Consider the following 12,800-nt stretch of genomic DNA (forward strand, 5'->3'; position numbering starts at 1 on the left):
CTGGTCCTGGCATTCCCCTATACTGGGGCATAGAACCTTCACAAGACCAAGGGTCTCTCCTCCCATTGATGATTGACTAGGCCATCCTCAGATACATATGCAGCTAGAGCCATGAGTCTCACCATGTGTTTTCTTTGATTAGTGGTTTAGCCCCAGGAAGCTCTGGGGCTACTGGTTAGTTCATGTTGTTGTTCCTTCTATGGGGATTTTATATTGTCAAAAATCATCTATCATCTTATGCGTGCACTGTCATTAGAACTGCTTCCTTTACTCTGGTATATGGTTAAGTTCGTTGGGCCAGTTTCTTCTCAGATCTGCTATGGCTGGGGGTGTATCATTTAAAAATTTTCTTGTAGATAAAAATAATAGTTCAAATAGGTTGTAGAGTAATGGGGATTGGAAAATGAGGCTGTTGAGGAGAAGATAACCAAACTAAAATATGGGTGAACTTTTGCTATCTGAGTAAAAGGTAAAAGAGCGGGTTAGGGAACTGGCTTGGAGTGGGGTGAAAACTAAAGGTTTAAGCAGATATCGCACAGGGGTGTAGGGTAAAGAGTGGATGGGGGAGAAATGAAAACTGAGTATATATAAAGAATCCTTATACCACATCACTGGTTTTTAAACTATTTAAAAATATAACAAGAAATGAAATTGTATTATATTTAAAGACTCCAATAAGCTTAAATATTTTAATGGAGATAAAATTTAAGGTAAGGATCCAAATACGTTTTAACTCCATACCATAGCCAGTTGTAATTTCAGAAAATTTTTACTATTTATATACTCTAAACCATTCTGTCTCTACTGAGGGGAAATGTCATTTTAGCAGTAGTTCATTTTCATATGATTCTTATTTCCTTACTTTTAAGATTGTACTTTTAGTCATACTAATTACATACTTATCTTTTTGTATAATTTAGAAAAATATATTTTTAAAATACAGATTTCTTGTTTGTGCTTCTATAAATGTGTATCTTCTGTATTTGTATCATGCCTGTGTGATGGTACATCTACTATTCCAATTTGTTTAGGATTTCTTAGTTTTCAAACAATGAAAGTGTGTAGAAGTAGATGAGTTAAAGGACTAGCCTTATGAACTAGTATGTGGTGGAGCTAGTGTGATTTACCTGCTAATTTAGATGATGTTTTTACCCACATCTTCTCCTCATGAGAAAAGACAGAATAACAGAGCAGAAGCACAACTTTTAGCATTAAGTCTGAGATCTAGGACCATGTTTGCTGTTAAGATCCAAAGAATTCTCACCTGAGGAATACCGAATGGCTGAGAAGCACCTGAAAAAATGTTCAACATCCTTAATCATCAGGGAAATGCAAATCAAAACAACCCTGAGATTCCACCTCACTCTAGTCAGAATGGCTAAGATCAAAAATTCAGGTGACAGCAGATGCTGGCGAGGATGTGGAGAAAGAGGAACACTCCTCCATTGTTGGTGGGATTGCAAGCTTGTACAACCACTCTGGAAATCAGTCTGGTGGTTCCTCAGAAAATTGGACATAGTAGTACCGGAGGATCCCGTAATACCTCTCCTGGGCATATATTCAGAAGATGTTCCAACCAGTAAGAAGGACACATGCTCCACTGTGTTCATAGCAGCCTTATTTATAATAGCCAGAAGCTGGAAAGAACCCAGATGCCCCTCAACAGAGGAATGGATACAAAAAATGTGGTACATTTACACAATGGAGTACTACTCAGCTACTAAAAAGAATGAATTTATGAAATTCCTAGACAAATGGTTGGACCTGGAGGGCATCATCCTGAGTGAGGTAACCCAATCACAAAGGAACTCAAATGATATGTACTCACTGATAAGTGGATATTAGCCCAGAAACTTAGAATACCCAAGATATAAGATACAATTTGCAAAACACATGAAAATCAAGAAGAACGAAGACCAAAGTGTGGACACTTTGCCTCTTCTTAGAATTGGGAACAAAACACCCATGGAAGGAGTTACAGAGACATTTTTTGGAGCTGAGACAAAAGGATAGACCATCTAGAGACTGCCATATCTGGGGATCCATCCCATAAGCAGCTTCCAAACGCTGACACCATTGCATACACTAGCAAGATTTTGCTGAAAGGACCCAGATAGAGCTGTCTCTTGTGAGACTATGCTGGGTCCAAGCAAACGCAGAAGTGGATGCTCACAGTCAGCTATTGGATGGATCACAGGGCCCCCAATGGATGAGCTAGAGAAAGTAACCAAGGAGCTAAAGGGATCTGCAACCCTATAGGTGGAACAACAATATGAACTACCCAGTATTCCCCAGAGCTCATGTCTCTAGCTGCATATGTATCATAAGATGGCCTAGTTGGCCATCAGTGGAAAGAGAGGCCCATTGGTCATGCAAACTTTTTATGCCTCAGTACAGGGGAACGCCAGGGCCAAGAAGTGGGAGTGGGTGGGTGGGTGTACTGGCTAGTTTTGTGTCAACTTGACACAGCTGGAGTTATCACAGAGAAAGGAGCTTCAGTTGAGGAAATGCTTCCATGAGATGCAACTGTAAGGCATTTTCTCAATTAGTGATCAAGGGGGAAAGGCCCCTTGTGGGTGGGACCATCTCAGGGCTGGTAGTCTTGGTTCTATAAGAAAGCAGGCTGAGCAAGCCAGGTGAGGCAAGCCAGTAAAGAACATCCCTCCATGGCCTCTGCATCGGCTCCTGCTTTTTGACCTGCTTGAGTTCCAGTCCTGACTTCCTTGGTGATGAACAGCAGTATGGAAGTGTAAGCCGAATAAACCCTTTCCTCCCCAACTTGCTTCTTGGTCATGATGTTTGTGCAGGAATAGAAACCCTAACTAAAACAAATTGGTACCAGCATAGTGGGGTATTCCTGTGACAACCTGACCATGTTTTGGGGAGGACTTTGGAAGGACTTTGGAACTTTGGTCTTGAAGATCCATTTGTTGTTAAGAGCTCTGTCAGATGTTGTGTAGGAGCTTGGAAGATAATGTTGAGAACAGTGCAGAAGATGGAGGCCTGGCTTGTGAAGTTTCAGAGGGAAAATTAAAGACTCTTTTCAGGGCCATTGCTATTTTGGAGTTTGATTATTCTGTGGTTCTGGTTAGCTGGGACTGAAGAATCAGTTGTGATTAACAAGATACCAGAACTACTAAAGCAAAACCTTTGCATTACTGGGACTATTGATGCTGGTTAGCTGGAGCTAAGAAATTAGCGGTGATTAAGAAGAGACCAGCATCATTGAGGTGACAACTTCTGGGAAGTGTTTTCTGAAAGCACAAAGAGGCTGTGTTCCAGAGATAGCCAAGGTTGTACTCCTTCTGCAGCAGGACTTGGTAATATGTAAGGGTCACCCAGGTGGTACTGGTTTTGAAGGCATGAAGGGGTCACGCAAAGCAGCTGAGGCTCGGCACTGTGAGAGGCCATGGAAGGCCATTGGTGAAGGTGCAGCTTCAGTTGCAATTGAAGGCCCAGGACTGAAGGGGTCATGCAGTGTTTTGAAGATGCCAGTACCATGAGATGACCACCAAGAGCAGCAGCAGCAGTGGAGTACAGGCATCTGGTGCCTAGAGGATGATGTGTGTGCTACAAAGGGCCTGGCTGGAGAAGTGACCCAAGCCCTTGGAGGAGCCCAGAAGATCGTGAGTTGGATCCCAGACATTGGACGGTTGGAGATTGACTTTTGCTTTTGATTGTGACTGTGCCCTGATATTTTCCCTCTTGAAGGAAGAATTTGTTTTAGTGGAGCCCACAGTTAAGAGACTTTTAATTGTAAAAAGACTTTGAATTTTAAAAGAGATGGATATTTTAAAGAGATTGAAAATTTAAGAATATGTAAAGACTGTGGGACTTTTAAAGTTATTTAGAATGGGGATGAATAAGATTGTAAGGGTTGAGGCTTACTAGTGATGTTTTTGTGTGTCAAGTTGACAAGGGGTCAATTGTACTGGCTAGTTTTGTGTCAACTTGACACAGCTGGAGTTATCACAGAGAAAGGAGCTTCAGTTGAGGAAATGCCTCCATGAGATGCAACTGTAAGGCATTTTCTCAATTAGTGATCAAGGGGGAAAGGCCCCTTGTGGGTGGGACCATCTCAGGGCCGGTAGTCTTTGTTCTATAAGAAAGCAGGCTGAGCAAGCCAGGTGAGGCAAGCCAGTAAAGAACATCCCTCCATGGCCTCTGCATCGGCTCCTGCTTTCTGACCTGCTTGAGTTCCAGTCCTGACTTCCTTGGTGATGAACAGCAGTATGGAAGTGTAAGCCGAATAAACCCTTTCCTCCCCAACTTGCTTCTTGGTCATGATGTTTGTGCAGGAATAGAAACCCTGACTAAAACAGTGGGTGAGTGGGTGGGGGAGCGTGTGGGGGACTTTTGGGATAGCATTGGAAATGTAAATGAAATAAATACCTAACCACAAAAAAAAATTTTAAAAATCCAAAATTATAAAGGCTCTCTAGTGAGAAAACTTCAGCTAGAATTATGTAACTTGACAAAGCATCCCTTCACCTGGATCTCCTTGCTGAGATGACCTGCAGCTGGACAGTGTTTAGTGGACAAGTTTGTATCTGTGGCTCTGGACTGTACTGTCAGCATTTTCTGGGAGTGTTTTAGATATGCACATTACCTATATAGACTGTTGAACTGTTTTATATTCCTTCCTGGTAATTCTCACACATTTGGTAGCTTGAGTGACTGTGTTTTATATATATAAGTTTTTCTGGGCTATTGCTATATTTCTTTTTTTTTTAAGTTAAGACATTTTAAAGCTGAATATTTTATGAAATTGCATTCCCTTTTCCCCTCAGTTTCCTTGATATTTCATGAAGATTGTACTGTGGTGGCTGAAGTCGGGGCATTGTTTTGTCTTCTATTGTTCGATGAAGTATCAAGAATGGATACATGGTGAGATATAAGGATTTTTATTAGTGTGTTTTTACCCTGAATTATTTAAGGTGTGATGCACTCCTACAGCAATGCACTGAGTTGTTTCCATGCCATACATATGTGTTATGCTCTTCTGTTTGACTAAGGGATACTTAAAAACCCATGGATTCAAGCCAGACAGTGGTGGCACATGCCTTTAATCCCAGCACTTGGGAGGCAGAGGCAGACAGATTTCTGAGTTCGAGGTCAGCCTGATCTACAGAGTGAGTTCCAGGACAGCCAGGACTATATAGAGAAACCCTGTCTTGAAAAAGCAAAAACAAAACAAAAAAACAAAACAAAAACCCATGGGTTCAAAAAGTCACCCTGAGTTACTTTTTTGAGCATAACTAAATATAAAATTAAAAAAAATTATTATAGTGATTTTTGTCTTGGATTTGTTTTTAGTGCATATTTTCATCTTTGTGTGCTTTAAAAATTATTATTTAAAAGAGTAGAAACCATTTAGAATGATAGCATCTGATTAATGTGACCTTAAGAAGCATCAGTAGGAGAGGTCATAGAGTTCACTTTGGTTTTTTGTTTGTTTGTTTGTTTGTTTGTTTGTTTTTGTTTTTTGAGTTCACTTTGTTAATGAGTGCTTATTATATGAAACTACAAACAAAAATACAATTTACTTTCAATTCAGGTGGCAGCAAGCACTTGACTATATGGAATGTTTTACTTAGTTATAATCTCAAATGCACTGTTTAAGAATGGAGTGAGCTGTACTTCACAGAACTTTGGCCTACTCAGTTTTCATTTTGCCTTTTTATAGGTCTGATACTCTTTCTGATAAGCCTTCTTTGTCATCAGTCTTCAGTTTGCCGGTTTCAGTCTTTAGAAGGTAAAGAATTTGTCTAATTTATATGAGTAATAAACTGTTGTTCCATGAAGGGGAAGTCACTGTCTATATTTTTTTTTAATTCAGAGGAAATTAAGTTCTTTATGCATATAATAATCAACAATCATATCCACCAATAAATCAAGAAAAATTAAATTGAAAACACTGAAGGATAATACATTAAAGTAGCAATAGAATTTGTTGCTTTTTTTTTTTTTTAAAGAATGTTTAGTAGCGGGAAGAAAATTGAACTTTCTATATATATAATCAATGGAAGAAATTATAAAACAAGTCATAGATATTTGATAATTACTTCGGATCAGTAATACCACAGAATCCTTTACTGATCAGTAAACTTTCTAAGTAGTTATCATGGTTTGTCCCACTGTGTCTTAGGGTGAGATACTTAGAGCCTCTTCCCATGTCCCCTCACTCTCACACCCAAGATAGAAACCATACAACAACTTAAATATCGCACAATTCCATAAGTAAAATGTGTACATAAATATAAACAAAGAAATGTTATTAGAAAGTTACTTCCAAGTACATGAGAAAGGAAGGAACCATAAGGACTATGGAAAAAAATATTTCCAGTGGACAAACAGCCAAAGGGTTACTCACAAAGTTTGAACAGCCAGTGCAAAATTCCTTAGTTGTGCAAAAAAACCAAATACACAAAACATTCTAAAACACTCAGGTGTAACTTTTTTTGCTTAACAAATCTGAAGCTCTTATTTTCTTTCAAGTTCTTTCCTTCCCTTCCTTCTTTTAGTAAATCCCTCTTTTCTTCTCAAATCTCACAGAGGTGAGCATTGTCATTCACTCTTACATTTCTCCAAGGTGGTACAGAATTCTCCGAAGGTATTCTCAATGAGTAATTATTTACATAAAATTATTCATGGTCTTTGTCTAGTTGTTAAATTTGTAGTAGTATATCCTAATAAATAATATAACTTGCCTGTTGAGACTTATGTGCAACAAGATTTTTTTTTTATTTTTTCCATTTTTTATTAGCTCATTTACATTTCCAATGCTATACCAAAAGTCCCCCATACCCACCCACCCCCACTCCCCTGCCCACCCACTCCCCCTTTTTGGCCCTGGCGTTCCCCTGTACTGGGGCATATAAAGTTTGCAAGTCCAACGGGCCTCTCTTTCCAGTGATGGCCGACTAGGCCATCTTTTGATATATATGCAGCTAGAGTCAAGAGCTCCGGGGTACTGGTTAGTTCATAATGTTGTTCCACCTATAGGGTTGCAGATCCCTTTAGCTCCTTGGCTACTTTCTCTAGCTCCTCCATTGGGAGCCCTGTGATCCATCCATTAGCTGACTGTGAGCATCCACTTCTGTGTTTGCTAGGCCCCGGCATAGTTTCACAAGAGACAGCTACATCTGGGTCCTTTCAATAAAATCTTGCTAGTGTATGCAATGGTGTCAGCGTTTGGATGCTGATTATGGGGTGGATCCCTGGATATGCCCCTCCTTAGAATTGGGAACAAAACACCCATGGAAGGAGTTACAGAGACAAAGTTTGGAGCTGAGATGAAAGGATGGACCATGTAGAGACAGTCACTGTCTATATTGTTTCAAGTCTCTTCATTGGCAGGACTTCCAGAATTTCCTCAGTGGGATTCTTTGAAGGGTCCATGAGTACAGCTCCCTCTAATCACCTTTCACTTCAATTTCCTGCAAATTTACATGAAAGCTTTATGTCAGTGTCCTTTCAGCCTTGAGTCATTGTTCGATGTTTTCCTTTCTCTACATATAATCTCTATTTTCAACCATAAGTTTTATAAATAACTTTTCACTATTTAAAAAATAAAGGATATAATCAAGACCATGTGTTGAATTTGATTTTATGTCCATATAGAACTTGAAAATATGTGTCATCTTTCTTTATAGGATATACATGAAATTTTACACAACCATTGCATTTCTTCCTCAGTAAACACTAGGAAATCCTATGCAGATAAAGATAATGGCGGTTACTTCTGGGTCAGAAACTCCTTACATACTTCTTCATTACTGTTTACTACTCCAAAATGTGATACTGCTTTTATTTCTGTTAGCATAGCTTATTTTTGCTGCCTTTTGAAGATTATATACAAAGTGCATTTTTTTAAAATTTATTTACATTCTAAATTTTGCTCCTCTCCTTGTCCCTCTTCAAACAGTTTTTATAGAAAATTATTCTGATCAACATTGCTTTTTGTTCATAGCAGTTAGTAGAAATTATTTGAATGATTTTTTTATAGAACTTCTCTCCATTCCTCCTTTCTTCATTGTTATCATTGTTACATTCTCCATTATTATCTACTCTATAAGACCCTTGATGCCAATCATGATTATTTAACTTGTGGTAGTGATGCTGGTTTTCAGTGTGAGGGGTGCTTTTTCTCCTGTGAAAAGGTTGCATTTAGGTTTGTGACTGTCCTATAGTGTAATGTTTTTTTCTAAGAGTTTTGCATCCATCGATGATACTTTCTGTAAAATGATTTCCTTAGGCTTGTTGTTTTTTTTTAAGTTTATTAATAACATCCCTCTCCTTTTTTATCCTTTTGTTTGTTCATATGTTTGACAGAGTCCTGACTGGCCTTACACTCATGATCCTCTTGACTCAGTTCCTAAGTGCTTAGACAAAGAGGATTGTGCCACCCCACCCCACCCAGCTTGGGTGGTTCACTTGTTAAAATAAAGAATATCATCCATTATCTTTATTCTTTAATGCTCTTGTGTCTTTTTTGACATGGCCTCATGAATCAGTGATTGGTTGCTTTCTGGCACAGTATAGTCAAAGCTCCTCTAGGCCAGCAGTAGCTATTGGTTTAAAAAGAAAATAGTTTTTTGTCTTAAAAAAACAAACAAACTTATTTGTATTTGTGTGTGTGTGTGTGCGCGCGCGCGCGCATGAGGGAGCAAGAGCGTGCGCATGTGAGAATGCATGCCAGCAAAAGGCATCAGATTTCCTAGATATGTAGCTATAGGCTATTGTGATTTGCCTGATGTAGGTGTTGGAAACCTAGCTTAGAATTTACCAATTCTGCAAGATTGGCAAGTGCTTTTAACCAATGAGATTGCTCGCCACCCTCAACTTGGTAGTTATCAGTGGAAAATTGCTATTAGACTGTTTAGATTGCTATTAAAATATTAAAAGCTGTTAAAGGTAGCTTTACATATTAAATTATAATATGATTTGGAAATGAAATTATAGTATTGTCTCTCCATTGGTATAGAGAAAGTAAAAAAGAAAATGTGTTCTTATAAACTAAATGCTAAAATTACTTGTATATCATTAGTCATTAATGAAGAGTAAGGGATATAGGGGGAGGAGCCATGTGAGAGGGGATCTGGGAGGAGAGGGTAGTGCTTCCATTGGGATGTAAGGTGAGTAAACAAATAAATTAATGGAAAAATATTGGTCATTAATATGTAAATTAGAGATTTGTGGTTTTAGTTTTTTGATTTTTTTTTTCCTTAATGAGCTCTGGCTTCCTTAATCCTGGATAAGAATTTGATCACTGAACTAGCCCCAGCCTGTTGGAATATGTTACATTGTTAAAATTATACTTAATATGTAGCATATGAGCTGGGACTGTCTTGCTAATCACCACTGTTAAATTATCTTGGGTTCATTTAAGAGACATCACTATTGAGTTTCTTCATGTGTCTACAAATACTTGTGGAATCTTGAGTTTATTGATCACACTGTTAAAGGAAAACCTTGCATGGAGTGCAGTCACTTAGTAACTTTGATTATAGGTAATTCTGTAGCTCCCTTGAGAGCTTTATTATGTCTATCTGTACAGTGGATGCCATTGCAGTACCCGACATGAGTAAAGAAATGGTGGTTTCAAACTTTTGTCAAAAAAAGTCAGCATTCTTGTTTTAGTCAACAACCTTTAATGCTCAATATACTATAATCATGTTCCTGGTTTCAGGGAACACTGGCTATCTCCTGCTACAACCCTCATGTAGTGAATGTAGCAATTCATAGGAAAGTGTAGTACAGTATTTTGGAATGTGGAGGAGAGTGACAAACTAATTAAAATATTACATAAAATGTGATAAATTTAACATTGTTAAGTAGGGAAGTCACAAAAGTAGCTCACCCTTTTCTAGTTCATTATTTGTGTTCTATTTACTAATTTAAAGTTTGTGACTATTTAAATTCATTTTCTTTAGGTATCATCTACCAGTTCATGTGACTGGCCACCATGCTGTGAGTCCTTACTCAATAGTTTTGCCATTACCTACTGAATGTTTGACCCTGAAGCCGGTGTCAGATATGCTGAGAATAGCTTGGAACCTGGCATGGTATCATGGGAGTGATAATCTATTGAAACAAATGACCTCTGAAGCTAAAATTCAGGAGTAAGTAGTTACATTAAGATAAAATCACAGATGAATTACATGGAATTAATTGGACTTCAGAAGTTCTTTAGATTAAAAGCTTTTTTAACTTGATATTATCAACTGATTCTAATTTAAGATTGCATCTTCACTATTGTTTTAGATCTGTGCTTATTAAGAATTATATAAATCAATTTAAGCTAGAAAAAAGCTGTATTCTATGCTGTCTTAGAAACTTTATAGTGTTTATTCAGTTAATAGTTGTAAATCACTTGGAAAGAGTAAAGCTCAATGTGTACCCAAGAATATTCTTACTTCTAGATGTGCTAATTGGCTCCCATGAGTAAGAATTTTTTAGTGTGTCATTGATAAGAAGGGAAAGTTGGTACTATAGTTGGGATGCTAATGTAAAACTATGCTGTTGATAGATTTATATGTTAGTATTTTGTAACTGTAAGTTAACCCGTATTGAAAAGCATATGAAGCCAAACAGAATTTTTAAGAGGCTTATTTATAGAAATAAGTGTGGGTTTATCGTTTTGTTTTTATGCCTAGATTTTTAGATACACTGCAGCTGTCCACAGAAGATATCCTTGCACTGAAGATCACATACACGGATAGTGGGTTGAAGGACTGCCTTCAGTCCATCATTCAGGCTGGAGGCCACAGGGATGTGAGGGCTGCTATCACCAGGATGAGTTTTTATCTTTTGAATGACAAACTGTCTTTGAAGGATGATATTGGTCCATGTGGCGTTACTTTAAAATCCTTGGCTTGGCACACTGTGCTGAACAGGTGAGTATAAACTTAAGGCCGCCAGTTTGAGTGACTTGATTTGAATTTGTTTAGGATCATCTTCAAACCTTTGTAGAGAAGAGTGTATATTTGTGCAGTTGCTATCATGAGAGAAATGCTTTATACAGAAAGTAAAACTAAACTTCAGGATAGTCTGCTATCTGTGAAAAATAATAACAAAAGAAAAACTTGACCTCAGTTCTAGCATGTCTGAAGAAACTTTTTTATAATAAGGATGCAACATGGCTGAAGCACGCTGAATGTTTATTCCTGTCCATATTTTAAACGAATGGAGCCATAGTAGATTGACAAATAGATTTGGTACACCTGCTACTGGCTGTTTTTGTTTGCCTATGTTTTCTTCTCAAATAAATGATTTGAGTTTTCTTTCTGTTCAAATTTCATGAAGTTAATGGCCAAGTGGCTGTCTTTTGATAGTTATTGGAAAGATTCTACCTTGTAAATTTCAGATGTTGAACTGGCAGCAGATGGCTCCATTTGAAACAAGACTGAGAAGCCTTCCTTGCAAGCAATTTTTCATTTTATTTTCCCCTGAGTAGTGTAAATGTGTAACTTTCTGAATAGGCACAGCATATAATTTTCAAAATGTTAGGTCATATGAGTTTGTGAATTTGAAATTCTTTAGTTCATTGTTAAGAGTTGTAGTAAAACTAAGCCTCTCCAGTGCTATGCTGAACCAGCTTGTGAGATGGTGCTGTCATGATTTATGCATTTTTCCAATTAATTCCATAAAATTATTATGTGGTGTAATTTTATATATTGTTAATTTATGAGTTAAATTACATGAAAAATAAAAGCAGCAAACATGAAAATTGTCACTTTTAAATTGCTTTACATTTTACTATTGTCTCTGCTCTTGAGGTTATTTATAATGGATCTTTTATGGAAACACTGTTGTATCATGTGCTAATGATATAATTTTCCACAGCTCCCTAGTAAATTATAGCTAGAAATTGGCCACAGTGAGGATATTATACTATGTAAATCAGCCAACACAGCACATTAGTACTCTGTTTTATCAGACTACTCCTTTATACATGCCAACTAAAGTATGTGCAAATTTTGCAGTTTATATTATCTTGATATATTCTATTTCAAAAAAATTAAAGAGCAAAAGCCATTAATATGCCGGGCAGTGGTGACAAGCCTTTAATCCCAACACTTGGGAGGCAGAGGTAGGCGGATCTCTGAGTTCGAGGCCAGCCTGGTCTACAGAGTGAGTTCTAGGACATCCAGGGCTACACAGAGAAACCCTGTCTCAAAAAACCAAAAAACCAAAACCAAAACAAAAACAACCCAAAAAACAAAACCCATTAATATATCTTGATGTAATTGTATGTATTAGGTTTTCTACTGCACATTAAAACTATATTTGCATGCTATAGCACATTGAAGCAAAGGCTCTCTAATAAGTTTGTATCAGTGGAAGCCTCCAGGGCAATTCAAACTGAATAGTAGTAGAAACTGTGTGAGTGTCACATTTTTTAAGGTGTCATTTTCCACATACATGGACAGAATTGTGTATGTGTGTTCCATAGGTATGCATCTGCTACATCTATGCATTAAACCAACTATAGATTGAAAGTAATAAAAACAAAATTGGCTGGTCAGATGGTTCAGTGGGTAAGAGACTTGCTTCTCATGCAAATAACCATCCTTATTTCCCAGCAACCACATTGGGTGGCTCAGAATTGCCTGTAATTTCAGTTTCTGGAGATTCCATTCCCTCATCAATCCTCCTTGGGCGCCTGCACTCACATAGTGCAAATATATACGTATATATATAATTAATTCCCTGCAAAGAAGCACCTGTGAGGAAAAGATGTTTTTTATGTCATTGTTTCCTAAACAATACGGTATAACAACTATATGGTGATATTT

General features: G+C 37.6%; 1 protein-coding gene across 7 annotated transcripts in view; it reads left to right on the forward strand.

Moving 5' to 3' along the window:
• Nucleotides 1-12,800, forward strand: part of Rttn (rotatin) — a 159,279-nt gene that overhangs the window by 60,465 nt on the left and 86,014 nt on the right. For all 7 annotated transcript variants that reach the window (XR_386368.3, XR_001782364.1, XR_001782365.2 and 4 more), the window contains 4 exons: nt 4,791-4,887; nt 5,687-5,755; nt 9,936-10,124; nt 10,659-10,898. Coding sequence is in view for 3 of the 7 variants with exons in the window: in XM_030250463.1 (XP_030106323.1) it covers nt 4,791-4,887; nt 5,687-5,755; nt 9,936-10,124; nt 10,659-10,898 (595 nt within the window). In the remaining 4 variants the exon portion in view is untranslated. The remainder of the gene's footprint in view (nt 1-4,790; nt 4,888-5,686; nt 5,756-9,935; nt 10,125-10,658; nt 10,899-12,800) is intronic.

Source organism: Mus musculus, chromosome 18, assembly GCF_000001635.26.
Source record: "Mus musculus strain C57BL/6J chromosome 18, GRCm38.p6 C57BL/6J".
Lineage (NCBI taxonomy): Eukaryota > Metazoa > Chordata > Mammalia > Rodentia > Muridae > Mus > Mus musculus.